At 36.2% G+C, this 21,141-nt stretch overlaps 1 protein-coding gene across 2 annotated transcripts in view; it reads right to left on the bottom strand.

The window, feature by feature from the left end:
* The window catches only part of ADCY8 (adenylate cyclase 8), a 120,827-nt gene that overhangs the window by 67,072 nt on the left and 32,614 nt on the right, over nucleotides 1-21,141 (bottom strand). For both annotated transcript variants that reach the window (XM_072328473.1, XM_072328472.1), the window contains exons 3-4: nucleotides 3,760-3,890; nucleotides 1,947-2,058 (exon numbers count right to left, since the gene is read on the bottom strand). In XM_072328473.1, the coding sequence (XP_072184574.1) occupies nucleotides 1,947-2,058; nucleotides 3,760-3,890 (243 nt within the window). The remainder of the gene's footprint in view (nucleotides 1-1,946; nucleotides 2,059-3,759; nucleotides 3,891-21,141) is intronic.

Below are 21,141 nucleotides of genomic sequence, written 5' to 3'. Positions count from 1 at the left end.
TTGTCTGTTGGTTCGTCTTCCATGACTTGGGGATGGTCAGCTCCTGCACCTTTAAAATTACTTCCTTAAAGTACTCCCAGACTTCCTGGGCTCCCACACTCTCCAAATCTACCTCCCAAGGGGCTACTACTGAATTAGCAGTGAGACAGTCAAGGCAGCAAAATAGATTCTCAAGACAAATGAGAATTTATCTCATGGGACCTTCTAAAGGAAAAGTTTTTGCCAGGTTTGAAAAATTAATCTAAAATCTTTAGGATGAAGATTAGTACCACATAAATCATGGAATCACACTGAATCACAGTTGGAATGAACCATTTGGGAACATCTATTCCAACCCCCATGCTTCAAGCAGGTTCGCATCCAGGCAGGTTTTGAATATCTCCAGAGAAGAAGAATCCACCACCTTTCTGGATGGTCTGTTCCAGTGCTCTGTCACACTTTCAGTGATTAAGTTTTTTCTCTTGTGCAGATGAAAATTCCTGTGTTTCATTTTGAGCCTATTGCCCCTTGTCATGTTGCCAGACACCACAGAAAACAGACCAGCCCCTTTCTGTTGATATCCTCCCTTAAGATATTTGTACACATTAATAAGATCTCCTCTCAGTCTTCTCCATACTAAATAGACTAAGCTCTCTCAGCCTTTCCTCATAGATGCTCTTGTCCCTTTATATTCTTTGCTGGGCTCGTTCTAGGAGCTCTATGTCTTTTCTGTACCTAAGGGCCCAGAACTTCACAAATACTTCAGGTTTGTGTCATGTCATGGACCAATAAATGTCCATTTCCAAAATTTTTTGAGAGCATATGCTATGTCCAGTGAAGGATTTAGGTATGTGTGTTTTAAGTAGATGGCCCTTCTGTCAAAGCCCAGGACCTTAGTTTCCTATATCATGCCGAGGGAGAGTTTGCCTCCTCATTTGGGAGGTGAAGGTCAAACGACATGCAGAGCTGCATCAGATACTATTTCTCTCTGGAGCTCTTAGGAATCTCTACTATCAGGATACTATCAGGCATGTACCACAATGTCTAGGTCTTAGAAGCCACAGTCAAGGAACACTATCAAAAGGACTTTCATTTCGATAAATCACTCTAATCATTGTTGTAAAATCTGTTCAACTTCCTTACTAATTCTTTCCTGTGTCTTCTGCCTTTCTAGGGATTGGCATAAACAACTGGATTAGCCTATCCAATGATGTCTAAGAGAGAAAACTAAATTCAGAGATTGGGAGAGAAAGTGTAGGGACTAGACCCTCATTAACTACAGTGGAAGTCTGGTTAGCTGACTCTGTTGTTGATACCTGAAGATATTTGCAACAAAATCTATCTTTGACTAAATAAAATTATAAAGGAAGAAAATGCAAGCCTACCTAAACTGCGCATAGGTTGTAGTCTGCCTGTATTTCTGTGCTTAGCTCTTTGCTCTTTAGAAGTTGTACAAATTATGATGTGAATGATTTTCTTAATGTAATAAATTCCACTACTGTCTTTCAATTAATTTCATTGTGGAGTTAGATAGAATTCAGCTGAAAGACTGCAAAGTCTGCTGCCAGCCTTTTTGAAGACTGAGAGCTGATTATGCATCATTTTAATGAATTAGTGTTTTAAGTTCTTTAGTTCTTACAAGAATAATCTAAATAAAGCTAAGATTGTAAAAAAAACACCATTTTCCAGCAAGTACCAGAGCTAGAAAACTTCCCTGGAAACTATGGCATATGATCTGCCTTCATGTCCAGCATTACAAAAGACCAAAACTCTAATGACTATACGAGCACTCACTTGCCATCAGAACATATCACTTTTTATAAAACTTGTCTGTCTTCCAACCTCAAAGACTGTATAAAATACCCGTGACGGAAATACAAATGACTGTTGTTCAAAGTGGTCATGGGTTCTTCCCCAAGCTTCCAAATACAGTTGGCTTATTTGCAAATAAGCTCTGCTGAACTCACATGTGCTAGTCGGTCAAATCTGGCAAAGAGTTCATTCAGCATTCGGACCAGTTCCTGGGCTGACAGAGTCGTGGAGAGGTTTGTGAATCCTTTAACATCTGCAAAAAGAATGCTGGGGGAAAAAAAAAAAAAAGAGAGAGAGAGAGAGAGAGAGAAAAGAGAGATTATTATTGCAGTACTTTTGTAACTCCATATGATAAATTCCTATCTAGTACACTGTATGTGCTTTGCACGCTATATGATTAAGAGATGACTGGCAGAGGTGCATTCTGAGGACAGTAATTTACAAGTGAAGGACTATTTTAAATTCATGCTATTTTTGCTCTAGACTTTTGGAGATTCCAGAGTTTCAAATAGAAATACTGAAGGGATTAAGGGCATCACCAAGCATGAAGGAGAGTTGTAAAATTTGGGGATTTCAGATCATTCAGGAAGGTACTGTTAAGTCAAGTCCAAATAAGCACTGTTATCGCCATTTATTGGTGAGAAGATTGTGGCATAGTAAACCCATAATATAGAAGGCGGTTTAATAATATAGGCTTAACTGTCTGTTAATAGCTGCCTGTTCATTATGGGTGAGTTTATATGATAGTTTTTTAGGGGGTTGTTTATTTATTAATTTATTTATTTTTAACAGTGCGTTTGACTACAAGTGTTTCTTTCTCCTAGTGCAATCTTCAGGTTTTACCATACAGGACTCAAATCCTAAGACAGAAGATGATAGATTCATAACAGATTTCACGCTCTTCAGACTAAAGTTAGCTTTATTGTATCTAACTGTAGGGAGCTGATTGAAATGTCTCAGTTAGAAGTGCAGTATACTCTGTTGAAGATACAAATCATAATTTGAGTAATTCCTTGTTCCTTCAGTTGATTTTATAGGAAGCTCAGTGTGACCATACTTTAAAAATAGGTACAACAAAATTGATTCTTAAAGTTACGGCAGGATTTTAGTCAACAGGCTAGTTATGAACAGATGTACTTCAGCAGACATTGACTTCTAGAAGTGCATCTTTGGCTGTTAACAGTTCTACAGTGAGATCTTGTAAATACAAAAGAAACATATATTTGCAAAATGTCTGTGGTGTGTGAGGTATCATTCAGACAAAGATATGTAATAGCTTAGTACTTAGCTGAAGAAAACAATAAGGAAAACATAGGCTACTTTAAAAAAAGTAGGAATTTAAAAAACAACAAAAACATATATCATGCTGATATAGACTAGAACTAACCCTTATAAGCATCATTGGCACTTGAAAGTCAATTAGTAACTGATGTTACAATCTGAGCAGCTGAAGCTCTTTCACCTATATTAAATGAGATCACAATTTGACAGTGCCCAGGAACCACTACTGTAACAAATAATAAGCATAAGAATTATCAAGTGGACAATAAAATATGGCAAATGATGATTCAAGTCATCTTCACCTATTGGGCTGGTAACAGTTTGAATGAGGATTAAGTAAAAAGCTGATTTAATCAAAGACTATGTACAAGCTACTGCAAAACCACAGAAGGAGCAGATAATCTATTTACTATTCCATAGTAGTTCAATATTGTGTTTATTGAACTGTTCCAGAGAATGAGTTATATTTAGATTTTAACAAAAGGCAAAGCTTTTCTATCAAATCATGTTCAAGGTTGCTTATTTTTCACCTCTTTCGGTGGTGGCTATAAATGCTCAGGTTCTAAACAATCGTGCAGTATTTTTGTAACGTATGAATGGATAAGTCAACAGAATGGAAATTCTCAAACAAGACATACATAGCAGCAGTCAATTTGTTAAATATTAAAGAGAGTCTCCTTCACCCACCTGACATTCTCATAGCGATGAATGTAGATCTTATGAAACTGGTGTTGTAAATGTTCATCCTCTACATTGGTCATATCATTTATCATTTCCAGAACTACAAACCGTGGCAAGACAGAGAGCACCAGCCGTTCCTAAAGCAAAGAGGAAACACAGGTGTCAGACTCTTAGGTATCAACTGAATTGATACTTCAGAAGAAATGACTGAGCTGTGTTAATGGAGCAGCTGGGTAACTGAAAATTTAAAATACATTTCTCCCCTTTAAAAATTTGCAATAATTCACATTACCAACCTAAGTCTAGATCAAGAACTCTCTCTTCCCTTTCCCAATAATTCTTCCCTTGAACGTTTTAATTTTATCCACTGGCTATTTAAATATTCATTCTAGTTATTATGACCATTACAAGCTTCTCAACAAACATCTGTTACAGATACAACGATCACTTCATTTTAGGCAGTGGTAGCTTGATTAATAGAAACAAGCTAAAGGAATTTGTTGAATTCAGAAGCAAGTAAAATCAGATTATCACTGTTATTTATTTACCAGAGCACCCAGGCAGAGTGTTTAGCATTCATAAACTTTTGCTATGATTACTATAAATGCTGGAGATCAAGCTGTAGCAAGATATATATTGTGGGGCCATACGACTGTTCATGTAATGAAAAGAACTGCGTTTACACAAATCTTAATTCTGTTGTCAGAGCTGAAAGACACAGATAATATAAACTAACACCCACGTTAAAAATGCTTTATGAGACAGATTTAGTAGATTTGTGTTAATTGGATTACAGTGATTAAAAGAGAATGATGCAGCCTCAACAGCCACCTCCAACAATGCAGCACTGAGTGCATGTCAGACTAAGATACATTTAGTGGCTGGAGCATCTAAGGAAGCACCTAGTGCAATTTGTTTTTATACTGAGGACCCATCCACTTCTCCAGAGAAATCTTCATTCAATATAAAGGGGTCACAGACATCAGCTCTCATGGGGGACTTCAACCACCCTGATACATGTTTCTTGAGTGTCTCCAGGGATGGCGACTCCACCACTTCCATGGGCAGCCTGTTTCAGTTCCTGACCACTCTTGCAGAGAAGTTTTTCCTACTATCTAACCAGAAGCTCCTCTGCTGAAACTTGAGGACATTCCCTCTTTTTCTAATGCTAGTTACACAGAAACAGAGGCTGACTGCCCACCTCACCCTAATCTCCTTGCACGGAGCTGTGGAGAGTGATAAGGTCTCCCCTGAACCTCCTCTTCTCCAGACTAAGCAATCCCAGATCCCTCAGCTATTCCTCATAAGACTTTTGCCTCAGTCCCCTCTCCATCTTTGTTACCCTTCTCTGGACATGCTCCAAGGCCTTTATGTCTCTTTTTTAGTGAGGGGTATAAGACTTCACACATTAAGAAAGGTGTGGCCTCAGCAGAGCTGAGTATAGAGAGATCATCACTGGCAATGCTATTTCTGACAGAATCCAGGATGCCATTGGCCTTCTTGGCCACCTAGGCACATGTGTTTAGTTGAGCTTTCACAAACATGTCTAGGTTCTTTTCCACTGATTAGTCTTTCCAGCCACTCTACCCTAAGCCTGTAGTGTTGCCTGGGGTTGCTGCGGCCAAAGTACAGAAAAGAGAATGTGGTCTTCTTGAATTTCATCCCACTGGCCTCAGCCCAGCGATCCAGCCTGTCCAGATCAAACATCCAGATGCAGGAGGTGGAAAAGCCAATATTTAGAATTGTGCTGCTGGACCTTGTTCTTACAAAAAAGGAAGGACTAGTTGGGAATATGAAGGTTGGGTGCAGCCTTGGTTGTAGCAATCATGAGATAGTAAAGTTCAAGATACTACATGGAAAAAAAAAAGCCTGTAAGTAGGACTGTAACATTGGACTTCAGAATAGCCAACTAGCAGCTGTTCAAGGACCTACTTGGAGCTATCCCATTGGTTATAGCTTTGGAAAGTAAAGGCATAAGAGAATGTGCTGACATTCAAGCATCATTTCTTTGAAACTCGATATCGGTGAACTGTGAAGAATAAGAAATCAGGAAAAATGGTAGGAGATCTACCTGAATAAGCAAGGAGCTCATGGAAAAACTCAAATGGAAGAAGAGTCTACAAAATGTGGTTTATTATTAATACATGTATAGAGTATATCAGTGTATACTAGTGCACATGTACATCTATTGTTAGTGTTTATACATATAAAAATGCTGCACTCGAGCCATTATCATGATGCAAATACTAACCATAGCTAGGCAGGGGCAGGAAAGCCTTCAAAACACTATTGAGTTAATTCATCAGAACATTAAATCATCCCCTGAGAGATTTCTCAGTGTCCCTGTTTCAGTGGCTCACCAGTTTGAAAGTTCTGGCAAATTTTGGAAGTATTCCACCCAAATCTGCTTGTCTGCAATTAAGATGATCCCTTTTTATTCCTCCAAAGTGGTCACAGATAGCCTTTGATTGCCTTCTTCCCTGCAACAACTTTTCTGTGATAAAATACTTTTATTGTGTTTCTTGCCCTCAGTCTTTTTTATCTAGATTAACTAGATTTGTCCAGTACTGGAATATATCACTCTAAATCACTCTGGGGCAAAACTAGCAGTTTCTCACTCAAGTGGCTCCAGATTATTAACCATCTTTTTCTTTACGAGACTGCAATGAGTGAAATCTTACTGAACAGAATGATAGTTTTGCAAACGTCTTATCACCAAATTTCAGATGACATTTTGGGCAATAGAATATTAAAAGAAAAAAAAGCAACAGAAAATTTAATGTGAATTTTCAAATCAGGCACATATGGAAACAGTTAAGAGGTGGAAAACACCAGTAAATTAAGATCACCCAGGGAATGCCCTTGAGGAAAATACAGTGCACTGTGAATCTCTTCTTTCCTTGCAGTATAGTGCTGTTACTATAGAGAAAGTATTTGCATGGTGCCAAGCCATATGGGGGACAGATGTGGTTTCCAGAACAACTCTTCCCTTTCATATGTAATAAGGAGAAGGGTGCTACTTCTATTAACCCTTTCTCCATCCCAATCAACTCATTCACCATGTTTTGTAAGTTTGGGAACTGAGATCAGCGATTTTAAAATATCTTTACTGAAAGTATGAATATGAAATAAACTAAATAAAGTAATTCCATATAAACATTTAATCAGAAAAGTTTGATTCCTAGCAATCACCTTATAAGTTGTTAGGTATTTAAGAAATTCATTCATTAGATTGCAATGTTGTTGAGCTAATCTCAGACTCTTAAACTGTGATGAAATAAACATTTCATTACCACAATTATCAAGAAATTCTTAACTGGAAGGAGCTAGAGAGTAGGACAAAATTTCATTTACATAGGAGTTCAGGTACAGGAAATCTATTCACCATTATAAACCAAAGTACCACAATCATGATAAGTTGATGTGTTTTGTTTATAACAATTTCTAGACAAGTATGATACTGCACGATACATATGATACTGTATGATACAAGTGAAAATGCACTTCATAGACACTGCAATGTTTTGACATTCTAAATCTTACAGAAGAGATTGTTTTTTTTTCATTCTAAGCTTTCAGTGTCTCCTATCACAGAGATGGTATCTTGGCATTTAGCTGGGCGCTTGTGGGGAGAGATGTAACTGTGAGCAAGTCACCAAAGAGCTTATCAGACTTTTTGGTAGACCTTATCACTGTGAAACCCTGGAAGACCAGAGTGTGAGACAAGAGCAAGCAGTGTCTATTTGCTTCTAAAGGTGGACAGGAGGTTCTATTGATATGCATTGTTAATCTTGTTATTCTTAAGAAACCTTTCATCCTTTATTACTGTTGTTTGAGAGAAACTGGGACCAATTAACTGATTAGAGGAACTGTTTGAGGAACAGGAATGTCTTGCTTGCAAGTGAACGGTATATGCTGAACACAATAAAGACACACTATTCTGATGCTACAAGAAACTAAGAGAGCTCTCTAACTCGACTGAGCACGACAGGCACTATTCAGCTAAACTGACTGCAATTTCTTGTCTCCGTGATTTTCTTAGCAGACTTTCATCTAAGGATGAAAACTGGGCCACTTCTGCAAATACCAGCCCAGCCTCCAGGAGTCCTGGCTTCAGTTTCTCCCATTGTTACCAGTTTTCTTGTGGAAGTTCAAATGCTTTTTGCCAGAGAAACAAAAGTTACAAAACAACTGTGAGGCAATTTGATATTAGGAGGATACAACCCAAACTAATCTTACTTAGGTTGTGAGGTATATCTCTTTTTGAAGGACAAGAATCTTCAGAGAGATTATGACAGAGCTTAGAAGGACTGTAGGTGGAATAAGGGTGAAAGAAAAAATACTCATGAGGAAGTTCCTTCTGCTGCCAACAGAATTAGATATTATAAATTAAATGTATCATAAGATGAAATGGATGAGAAAAAATTAAGGAACCTATCCCCAACATTTTTAGGATGTCTCTAACCTTTTTATCTTCCACAATGAAAATCATGTAGAATTTCCACTTTATAGTTTTAGTAGTTAGTAAAAAAGTCCTTAGCCACAGTGAAAGTGCAGTGTGGATAAACACCTTCATTTGTCTGGATGGCAGCCCCAGCTGAGGTGAACCGTATGTTTACTTAAGAAGGCAAAGTACACACTGCTAATAGCTTCTGCTGAAGCAGAAGTACATAACGTGTCACTCAGAGGCAGCAGCTTTCTCCTGGGCAACTGTCTGCATAGCGTGCTAACACACAAGATGAGAGAATGAGGACTCTTCAAGTCTTTAATTTACCTTGTCCAAAAAAACTTCACTGAACCAGGGCTGCTTTCAGGGAGGAGGAAAAAAAGTGATGAGTGGTAGTGAGCAAACATGCAGTGAGCTCACCATTTATTGTGGCCTGCTCCCTTTTTTTACTAGTAAAAAGCACAACTCAGACCCTCCATTTCTGCATATGCCTGTACAGATTGGCTAATTTTAGCACAGCTGCATTGTTTATACTTTTTCTGTCCTTCACACCTGGGAATTCTGCTATCTTCCCCTCTACTTCTGGTGTGTAAAATCTGTATGTGTTCCTTGTGACAGCAAAAAGCACACCAGTCCCCCAGGTCATTCCCACTCCTGCAAAGCTATGTTTTCACAGAGATGTCTGGCCATTGGGTAGTTCCACACCCTGGCAAATATCCCATGTTCTCTTCAGACAGTGTGTTGGGAATGGCTTCTGATTGATCTACTAAAAAGCAGATATATTTCTGATTTTTTGTAACTGTCAGCTTCCTATAACAGAAAGTGCTTATGCTATAAATTCTCTTATTCCTTCACTATTATGATACATTGCTCAATATGGCTATCTAATAAAACTACTCTTTGAATAAATCTGATCAGTCTTCCAGGGAGCAACATGATTAAGGTATTCATTGAGTTTCTCTGTACATACTTTAATAATAGCACAAAATATTGCCAGTGTAAAAAGAAATATGTTATTTGCTACCTTATTCTTGTAGGAAGACAAATAAGAATACAAATTCAAAAAGAAAAGAAGATTACAGTAAGAAAGCAAACAGAAAATCTGGTTATTATTGAACTTCTCATGAAATCTGTACTTAACAGAATATTAAAAAAAGGCAATTTCTTCACAGATGTGGAGCTGAAAATGAGGAATAAGTTTCTCTTCACATCACAAAAAGATTATATTCCTTGTTTTCATTCGCTTAAGAGTGTTATCAATCTATAGCTCTATAAAATTTACTTAAACTAAAGGAGAGTTCATTTGACACATGTTCTCTAAGCCAAGAAAAATAAGTCCAGCACATTTGATACTTTAACCTTCACGCAACTCATTAAGGTAAGTTAAATGGTTTTGGCTGCACATAAGATCTGGCAGTGACCCATAAAAACAGAGGTTAATTAGTATGCCTCTGCTTCTGTCCTTCTCTATTAATACTGCATCATATGAAGTGCTCTTGTCAGGATGTCAATTGAAGGCATACATACACCTCATGTCACTGCTCTGTACTGCTCTGCCACACTGGAAATATACTGAAAGAATAATAACACTTATAATAATATGTAAGTGGTTCTGTGCACGTGTGTGAATTTATATATAAATCTTTATGAAGCAGTCCAGCTTCTTGGGTACTGAAACATTAAAAAGAAAGTAAATTCTTCCCTCTTCAGGCCTCAAACATCATTTGCTGCTCTAAGCTGCTATTACACAACACTGGACTGACACACTGATGAGGATACTGAATCAGCTTCCTTCCAAAAGTCTCTGTTACCCAGTCTGTCAAGGCACCGTCTCCTTCACATAATGATCTTTGCAATATAGCTCCTCTTCAGATTAGCTAAATTTGCATATATTGTGATCAAGAACAGTGCAATTGTGTGGAGGTCATATAAAAAAAAAAAAAAAAAACAAGAAAAAAAAAAAAAAACACAAAACAAACCAACAAACAAAAACCCTAAAAATGATCATGGACCACAGAGAAGAAAAAAGAAAACTACAAAAAAAAAAAAAATTGACTTTTCTTTATCATACTGCTTGCATGATTTCAAAGTCCTCACGTTTCTAGTCTAGTCCAACATCTCCTAGAAAACATCTTCAAAGGGAAGGAAATAAATAAATAAATCTCTGAGTCAGAGAAAGACCTAATAAGGAAGTGTCAAGAACTCTACGATGAAGAGAACCACATTATTCACCACTGCTGAAAGCTTCCTAGTCAAGCAGTTGGGTAAGCGCAGACATCTGAGATGTGAGTAGCAGTAGTAGAGGTAAGTGGTTTGAAAAGGTACAGGCATTTATTTGTTCAAGAGAAAAGACATATTATACAATGCTGAAAAAGGAATGTTATAAAATAACTAGTGACCTGTTATCCTACTAACAATTCATGGCAATAATCAACTCCAGTACCTAAGATGAAGCAGGCAGAATTTAGAGTAAATAAATGCAACAAAGAAACAAACAACAACAACAACAAAAAACAACCTTTAACCCAAAAAGTAGGCAAGCAAAAGAGACATACTGACAAAAACCATTAAATCGAACAAATGCTAGAATTCTGCAAACACCTGAATATGGTTGACTACAGAGTAGGTGTGCCTAAACTTGTACTGTAATAGTCATTCACTGTTAAAAAACTTCCTTGTGGTCTGTGTACAGTGATAACTGTGTCCATTGTCAAGAAGTAGGTACCCTGATTTCAACCACACAAATATAGCTAGGCACATCCACAGCAAAGTGGAACAGGTTCCTGATGGGCAAATAGCCTCTGTGGGAACAATTTTTTATAAGTCAGTTAGTCATTAGAGGTCTTAAGTCTTGAGAATAAAAACTGAAATGGAGAACTTTTCACTGCAACTGATCAAATGAACAAAATACCAACAAGAACTAAACATCAACAGGCAATTTAGGTCTGGCAGGAGGTTGCTGAGAGGAAAATCAAATTCCTTGATATTTCACTACAAAATGTGGGTGGATGGCAGCCCCGCAAAGTCTGTTGTCTGAATAATATCCTTGTACCATCTCCCCCTAAACAGAACAAGGTAAAGGTCAAAATTATGTCTATGCTGTGATTTTCTTTTGTTTCTCAACTTCTTTATCAGTGTCTTTACTCAGGTGTGAAAAGTATCCCTTGACTGTTAGTTCTGTTTAGGTTTTGTTCTTCCTCTTCTACACATATTTTCAGATGAGTGAACCCACAAATATCTTGCGAGCAGACATGCTTGACTTATATTTGGCTATTCCCAAGAGAGTTCAGTAAAACTGAGTGGATATACACACAAAATATTAAACATGGCAGTTATCCCACACTTTGCACATTGATTTTAAGGAAATATTTTTCTTGAACTTTTAAGCTGAACTTCAACAATGTTTGTTATTAATACCATGGAATCTTCATTGTCTTAAGCACTGAGTATAATAGCATGAGAAAAGGGCTGTTCAGAGCAACGTTTTTAGCTTTCTGGAACATGAGCCTTTGTTACATTTAAGAAAAGCAGATAAAAATTGTATTGTTTTCTACTGAAAAGTGACACTGTTCAGAATAAATGTAATTATTGTAAATGCCACTCTAGAAAATACAAATTAGCACCTTTCATTATGATGAACAATTGTACAGAGATTTTTTTTTTTTAATAGTACACAATGGACAGTTCTATTTGCAGTCATTTCTCCTGAGTGTTATCAAGACAATAGCAAGTAATTAAAAATATGGGAGGAACTGCAGGATCTAATATGTTCAGACTTGTGGGGTTATGAGGTTGCCTATTAGCTTTTGCTACTTACTGCTGTAATATGTAATATCACAGAATCAGAATATAAAATATCTTGAGTTGGAAGGGACCCAGAAGGATTGTTGAGTCCAACTCCTGACTCCCCACATGACTACTCAAAATTCACACCATATTTCTGGGAGTGTTGTCCAAATACTTCTTGAACTTGGGCATCTTGGTTCCATGACCATTGCCCTGACAAGCCTATTCCAGTGCCTGTTTAGTTGTCCATCACAGTAATCGTCAGCTTTGACTTTACTTGGGCTTTGACTGTATGTAATGTTTCCCCATGATGGTGAACAGCATGTCTGCAGTTCTTCCATATATTTTGACCTTACTTCCACTTTCTTTTTTTGCTTAAGCTCTATAAGAAGGACCCTGCTCAGTCAAGCAGCCTGTCTGCCTCACCTGTTAGTGATGGATGTTGTCCAAAGTCTTCAAAAAGATTCCTAGTGAGCATTTCCAACTAGTTCCCCGAACAGCCTGAAATCTGCTTTCAGTTTCTGTTAAAGTTTTGGTGGCAGTTTTCTTTCTATCATTAAAGATTTTAAACTCATCTACTTCACGTTTACTATGACCAAGACAGATGTGAATCACCACTTCACACTCAAGACCATCTATGTTTATATGCAATAAATCCAGGAGATCATCTTTCCTAAAGGTTTGGTATCTGTATAAGGAATTTATCAAGGAGTTTCATGAATCTCCTGTTTCTGATTTCCTGTTTATATCAGATGTGTGGTATTCTCAGTTAACATCTAGCAAGTTGAAGTCACCCATAAGGACAAAGGCACCCTGTCTAGAGGTATCTCTGAGGATAAGAATATAAGAATAATTTGTCCTGGTCAGATGGCATGGAGTAGACTCACACAACAACACCCACTTTATTTGTTTGTCTCTAAGTCCTTACCCAGAGGCTCTCATCTGTGTCAATGAGCATCATACAGACCATTCCCTTCAGACCACCTGCCCACCTCATCTGCCCTGACTGTCCCTACCGAAGAGCCTAGAGCTGCCCATTGTAATACACCTGTCTCAGGACTCTGCCTGCCAGGTTTCACTTAAGTCAATGTTTTGTAGCTCTGGAATTGAGCCAAGACATCTATATCCTCTTGCTCGTTTTTAATGCTATGTGTTTTAGTGTAGAAAGATCTCAAATGTATGTCATTGTACAATATTACATGTACCTCACAGAGAAGATTAAAGAATCTCATACAGACCCTCCAATTTTGGCATGTCATCGCATAGCTTATCACTGGCAAGTCTGGTTTTATCCCTTTCTCCATTCAAATGTAGTTTGAAGATCTATTGATAAACTCTTCTATATGAGCTCTATAACTTTCTTTTATTTGAATCCAGGCAGTTCGCATTGCCACATCCATTCTGAGCCAAAGGGAAATATTTCAAGGTACTATTGTTCCTTTTGTTTGGATTACGAATGGTTGAAAGAAACACGTACCTGAAGCCACATTACAAAATGCTTGCAAAACTTGATGATTAACAGTCAGTTGCCAAGTTTCAGAGAGGGTAACTTTCCCATCAGCCAGTTTGCTGTGTAGGAAAACTGCAGTCTTAATGCCTTCTTTCCCTGTGCAACCTGAGCCATATAAGACTGATTATAATACTGCCAGTTTGCATTTTCATGTTCTCCCAGTGTCATTTTAGCCTCTTAAAAAACTTAGCTTATCTTATAGCATGTAGGGAAGTGGTGGAACAACATTTTCCCATTAAGGATATTTCTTTTGGCATGGTACCTGTTATTTATGTTGTATTTCTTAGCTGAAAAATGTCATTCCTCCATAAAGCACTTAGAAAAAAAAAAAAATTATTTTTAAAAGTAATACAATCTTAGATATTGAAATTAAGTGCAGCCACTGTTTACTCTGTGTAGCACAATCCATCAACTCACCATAAGGTCACACAGGCAGTAATGTTTTGTATGTGAGTGGATGGAAGCATGTTTATGGAGTTAATATTTGCAGAAAACAAGTCTGCACTCTTTAACATCAGCAGCCACTTGTTAGAATCACTTGGCTATCACAAAATGATCTTCTGGCACTGCTTTGTCAATTGCTGTCTTTTAACTTAAGCAACAGAAAGTACAGGTCTCAAACGCAGTATGCCTTTACATGATGTTTAACAAAACCAAATCCTCTAAATCCTAGCACATGGTCTACCTACAAAGGACATGTTATAATTATATTCCAGTGTGAAGTTCAACCATGTGACAAAGATACTGTGAAAAGCAAGAGTTACAAATCAGTAAGTCTTACTGAGCTATCTCGTTGAGGTAAACATTTATGCTTATTAGCAATACTGTTCAGCTCTAGAGTAATCCATCATAAGTATCTGTACATTACAGTGTGAACTTTAGAGTTTTGCAATTGTTTTTTCCAAATCTTTTGATGCTTTACATTTCCCTCATTTATTTGGAAATTTGACAAATACCTCAACAAAAAATATTGTACTGTCTTCTAGCATATTGACTTCCATAAATTTCTGATAGTTTAGACAACAGGGACAGAACCATACCTTAAGAACAGAAGACAGACACATATACAGCATAGCAATTTCATAATGACATAACCATAAATATTCCTTGCTTTACTGGAAAAAAGAAAAAAAATAAAAATAGAGCAAAAGTCAACTTTGTACTGCAAATTGGCCCCATCTGACTTTAACGTCTGTATTTCCATGCCCCAGCGCATTTTCACTTTTCTAGGACTGCTCTGAATCTGCTGTTGAATCATCGTGAAATTGTGCACTATTTCTACTTTCTATTTATATATATACATATATATATATATGCACACACACACACATATATACATATATATTTTCCATTTTGTTGCTTTATTTGCCATTTCAGAAATAACTAGACCACTTCAACAACATACATATTTCTCAATAGTTATTGCAGCTAATGGCATGGAAAGTGTCTGACTGCAAGCTCACGTACCATCAGTTGTTTTCAAATTTGTGTGACAAAAACATTGCAGAACAATGATATTGAAAATTGCTCGGAGGTCATCATCTATTTTGGTAAAACAAACAATCCACCTTGTGAGAGACAAAAGTTGAAACTTAACCAGCACAAGCTAGATAAACTTCCCCTGGGAGGTCTCAGAAGATGGAGCAATGGTCAGTTTATCTAAATCAAATATCATTAATTCAAAACTTTTATTTTACCTTAAATGATCTTAACAATGACTTTAGCAACATGACTCTGGTTAGCTTAGAATTCATACTATTAATGGTCAGATAATTTAAAAATATTATCTGAACTTCAGAGTCCTTGTAAACTGCAATATTTGTAATGATTTTTGAAAGACTCCTCCTCAACTCATCTCAGGGTATTAAGGAATGTTAGCATAAAGTTCTGATTCTGAACAAGAAAGAAAATTGAACTTAAAACAAGTAAATCTATTTAGAGCTTCGAAAAGGTGCTAGCCTTATAAGTCTGGAGCCTGGAGCTCTTTATTGAATCAGAGATGACTGCATTGCAGTCCAGCTGGAAGTAGTAGCTTGTCACTGTAGGAAGCATAAACTGTTTCATTCCCCTTACTCATTTCATCTTTGCTTCTTTGGCTCACATCTGTGAGGTAATCAGCATGGCTCATGAACCATGATAGCTGGGGTAATGGCTTTTTTTGATCCCTATTTTGATTTTTGTTTATAATAAACCACTCTCTTTAGCAAGGAATGGAGAATGTGGAAGTAAGAGGCAACCAAATACTAATCAGTGTGCAATTAGTCACATTTATTATTGACCAGTACAGCATTAATTGTTTTAGAGAAGGAAAAGATTTTGGGAAAGTTCCTTTAGCACTGGTCAATCCAAAAGCCCTCTACTAGCAACGGGAAACAGTTTTAGTCCTCATCAACATCTTCCAGGGAAAATACCCATGCAGGAACCTGTGACATTTTCGAGCTTTTTCCTCTGGGTATAAAGGTCAGTTCAGGGTCTAATTCTCATCTCCTTAGTGTTGGCTGTAAATCTCATTTCTCTGTTTCAGTCCAAGTGACTATTTCAGGTTTACGAGGAGTGAGAGAGAAGTTAGAGGATGATTTTTACCTTGAGTTTACCTTGAAATTCTACTTGAAAACTAGATCTGTGGGTTATGCTCTGAGAATCAGAAACAAACAGAAACAAATTTCTCAAGTGTGGACAAGCAGAATGTGAAAGAATAGCACCTAAAATCTGACATGTGAAATGTTTTTTTTACTAAAAGTGGATGTAAGCAGATGGAGCACTTTGAGACAAGAAGATGCAGAGAATGGATGTGCTGGTTCTGTGATGCTTTTTCAGGTATCTTCTGAAACATAAATGTGAGAAAAGAACAAATTTCTGTGGAGATCAGGTTTTGTTTTTTTTTTTTTTTTTTTTTTTTTTTTTTTTTTTAGAGGAAGGCTGTATTATGTAAGAAATTATAGAGAACTGGAAACCCATTCTGAGCATCTCAGATTCAACAGACTGAGCTTCCTGTAAAAAGAAAGCTGACTAAACAGCTTGCAGTGAATTTTTAATAATAAGGTTGTCTACCAACTGAAAATACAGTCTCAATTATTGTGATCACAGTTTTTACTTATGAAGCATTGAAAAACTAGTTTTGCAATGACAAAGATGGCATGTAATTTCTAAACTTCCAATTACTGTTTTTTCAAACTAAATCTAAACGTTATCCTCATACCAGTTTAGACAGATTTTCATATTCTTAGTAAAAGTATCAAATGAGATGACTTTATAGTATTTAACCCTCTTAAGGCTTCATTTCCAATCCCAGTCCAATCTGTTCTTACTTTAAAGGTTGCAAAGTACTGAATGTTGATTAAAATCTAGATCTGTAAGAGCTTGATAATACCTACATAACATGTAAGCTTCTTTAAAAAGCAAACAAATACAGAATTTGTCAGCCTGCCCAGAGTTTCTTTAAGCTTTAGAAAATAGAGGCTGTTGCAGAGGAAAGCATGAAAAAATCATCTGAAAGTAGAAGGGAAACAAATCTGAGGTAGAAGGGAAACAAATGCTCAGACAGAACATTTTTCTAGTGGAGAGGAGATTAAGACAAGATTACTGTTGTTCCACAGATAACAGAACAGGCTAAATAGGCCAGCAGATAACTGTTCTGAAGACTAAGGAGTGTATTCTCCTTGTACAAACCGAAGAGCCACACTGGAAAGAACAGGAAGTAAGCTCATTCTCTGAAACCAACCCTCTGCCCAAGTAGTAAAATGGTCCTTTCAAGTGGTTGAATTCAAATCCTTTGTAGAAATCAAATGAAATAATAACCAAACTGATTCAACTTTCAGAACAAAATCTGAGTTTGTGGAATGCTACATGAGTCTATACTATACTGTATCACTTGGAATGTAAGTGGCCCGTAAGTCAGTGTTATGATTTGCAGTGAAGAGATGTTTGCTAGGGTGTTCCCCAATGGGACAGTTCTCTTTGGATCATTTAATGAAGAAGAGATTTTTTCTTCTTATTCACCACAAATTTGACAAAACTGAGGGTTATAACTGTAGATCCCTGACTTTACCCCAGCCCAAGAGGAAGCATCTGCAAAAGCTTGGTGGGAGAAGCATGCTGACTGTCTGGATTTTCTTGCCTGAGTATGTATTACTTCTCAGGTCTTAAATACTGGGTGATTTCTTTCTGATTCAAGTGTTCATCCACATCAATGATTGACTTAGCACAGCAATGGCAGTGTGCTCTGCTGGTGAGCTCTCTATGCACCAAATCGGGAGTTTTCTTTCTCATGAATCATACAGAACCTACTGCAGTGGGAACAAGAACAAACACCTCAGAGAGGATGAAAGTGATCATCACACAGATCTAGATATATTTCACCTGTCAACTCAAACAACTGCAAGGAAAGTTCTTCTTTCGTAAGACACCATTGAACAGAAACTGTGCAAATAAAATGTTTCAGAGAGGTTTAATGATTTTTTGTTTTTTTGTTTGTTTGTTTGTTTGTTATTGTTTTGAAACACTAATCCAATCCACAGATCATTCATTTTAGGAGGATGTGGTTTATTAACTTATCTTTAATGAAGCATCCCTCTCTCATTTCACCATTTCTTTATCCAGAAAGTCTTCTTTAGTCTCATTGTGTTTAGAGGGGCATTGGAGAGCAAAACTGAAGAGATCACATGGGAGAAGTCTCTCAACCATCAGTAAAATAACTTTTCTATGAGTAGCATTCCAGTAACATTGAGATAGCTTAAAAAAAAACCCTGGTATTAGGGATATGTGCTGGACTGATTTTTAGAATGATTTATCAGACTAACTTCTGTGATGTTCTTTTAGTAGTTTTAAGCCTCCATTTACATCTTTAGTTAGAGGAAATTTAAAGTCAAAATATTAATTTCCATGCATAATAATTGCTTTCTGATAGGTATAACTTGATATAAGTACACATGGTTCAGGAAAAGGCAGACTGACTGTTATCTGAGATATTCTTCATAATTAAATGATAATATTTGAAAGTTTAAAATGCTAGACAAATTTCAAGCAAAGATGAATTGCATGGGAAAGAGCAGGTAAGGACACCAGAGATGATTATAAATTCAGTTATTCATAGAGACATCATTTCAGTGTATCCGTGGATTTAATATGTCATTCATGTGAAGTCGGGGATTTTGCTTTGAAGATAAATAGAAGTTGAAATGAAAATGAAATGCAGTACAGGTTCTTGCTCTTCACTGAGGGAAATTTCATAGCATTTTGACAATGAGGAAAATAAGTTATTTGTTATTTATATACTTATAATAAGTTAATTAGTAATACATAATTTATATACTTATAACTTTAACTTACATATTTATATACACTTTTCTTTTTCATTGCCTAGATATAAGGAAAGCAGAATTACCTACTGTTCCTTTACAATAAAATCAAGGTAAAAAGGAAGACAATGTAACTGGAAGGATTCAGGAAAACTGAGAACCTCATTTTCTTCATTGATACATAATTGCCATGTGGTCAAAACAAAACTGGAGGACATTTTATGGCTGCTACTTTTGACGGATATAAGTATATATCTTAAGCAACTTACAACTATTACTGTCCACCATACTCTTCAATTCATTAAAATAGTAATTAGATTTAAGAAAGATAATAATAAAAACTAAGAAAAAAATCAAATCTTTCAAAACACAAAAACAAAGCACAAACACACAACACACAAAAACAAACAAAGCACAAACACACAAAAACTTAATTCCATCACAGTGGGGAAAACTACTATTTTGGTGGTTTGAACTTCCGTTTTCATTACACTGTACAAAAAGGATGATGACAAATCAATGAATGAGGCTATTGTCACCGAAAAATATTTGTCTTGTCAAGATGAATTTCATCAGGAAATGTTCTCTTCATCTCTTGGTTTCCACTGAAGATGTGGAAACTCTGTATGTTTTCTTGAAAATCTACAAGTATTCACTAGAGAACTCTTCAAGATCTCTGAAACTCAGATTCCTTATTTATCATCTTGACTGTTTCTCTGTACAACCATGTATGTCTCAACGTAGATTTTGTTTACTTCACAGCAGATGAATTTCCATGATGGGCTCTTTTAGGTATTATGCATTACTTTATAATGATAGCTTAGCATTTAGTTATTAGAATGATGTATGCTTAGCGGTGATCAATATAATGTATATTGAAAAACTGGAGAGATCATTCTGAAAGCGCAGAAGTTATGTATTAGTTTTAATGATGAATAGAAATGAGCAGAAGCATATGGAAAGTATCTATATACTTATAATTGTAAGTCTTACTCTGTAAATATGCATGAAAAAGGAGCATGCCCTGCTTCAGTTTTAACTCATATTGTTTTTTCCTACTTTTACAGTCTTCTGATTCAATCAAATCAAAATCAAGTCAGTCCCAAACCAGATCGAATGGGGCCTATCTGGCAATCTGTCATACTTCATATGACATGCAATATCTATGACATGTTATAATTCTCACTATTTTTTCAGTTTAAGAAGTGGAAACAAACCTTGTGAGATTTTAATTATGCCACTCATTACCACAAAAGGAAACAGTGTCACCACTGAAAGCCACAAAAATGTGGACCCTGTTGAAAGAACCCTTAGGTTTATAAAGATTATGAGAACTGGAGGAGAAATAAACCAAAATGGAAAAGAATTCAGATTTTAAGTATTATTAAGGAGTTTCCTACACTTATGGGAAAATCACTGTGTAACTTTGAAAACATCTACTTTTGAAGACCTAATGATGAAAACAATTAAGATTGTTCATAATATGTATAACAAAAGAAAATAGTCTCTATGGAAATATATATATATATATATATATATATATTTTCATATATATTTATATATATATATTAATTATATATATATATATATTCCTATTGTTTCCTCTTTTTACATATTCCTTATCGAATATTACCTGCAATTTTAGCTGTTCTGTTTTTTGGCATTTGCCCATGTAACTTTTTAATAAGGAGGAAATATTTGTATATTCCGCTTGGTCTTTTTCTAACATTAAAGCCCCAGAGTGACTCCTGGAATTGTTATCTGGAATAATTGTATAAATTACTATATGTCTATTTACTCAGCTCATACTTCTAGAAAATTTTAGAAGCCATATCACAGCTATTGGCTTGCACATATATATATATATATATATTTTCCTTTTTATTTTTCCCTTCTTCAGAAGAGTTGACTGGAAAGCAATCGAATGAATTTATTGAACTTCGTCCTTAATTTTTTTTAAATGTGCTATGAAAAAATAATAATATAATAATATAATATTTATACCACATAGAGAAGAATTGCATGTTACCTGTATCATGAAATGCAAATGTACTGAAGATAAGAAAACAACAACACAGTGCTTGGGTTACTGCCTACAGACAGTAATCCAGTCGACATGATAAAGCTACAAGAAAAAAGCAGCTACCCAGCATGTGACATTTTCAATCACCTCACTGGAAGCACATTTCAAAATTGCTTTCATGAGCCATTACTTTGGAAACAAACAGAAAGAACAAAAGACTCAGAGAAGATAGTCTTGCTTCCAGTACTGGAATATGTCATCATTGCTCTTGTCCCAGATACAGATGGAAACATTTTGTATATAGTATGTAAGTATGTATTTAGAT

This window comes from Excalfactoria chinensis, chromosome 2, assembly GCF_039878825.1.
Source record: "Excalfactoria chinensis isolate bCotChi1 chromosome 2, bCotChi1.hap2, whole genome shotgun sequence".
NCBI lineage: Eukaryota > Metazoa > Chordata > Aves > Galliformes > Phasianidae > Excalfactoria > Excalfactoria chinensis.
This window is presented reverse-complemented; position numbering and strand designations above follow the sequence as displayed.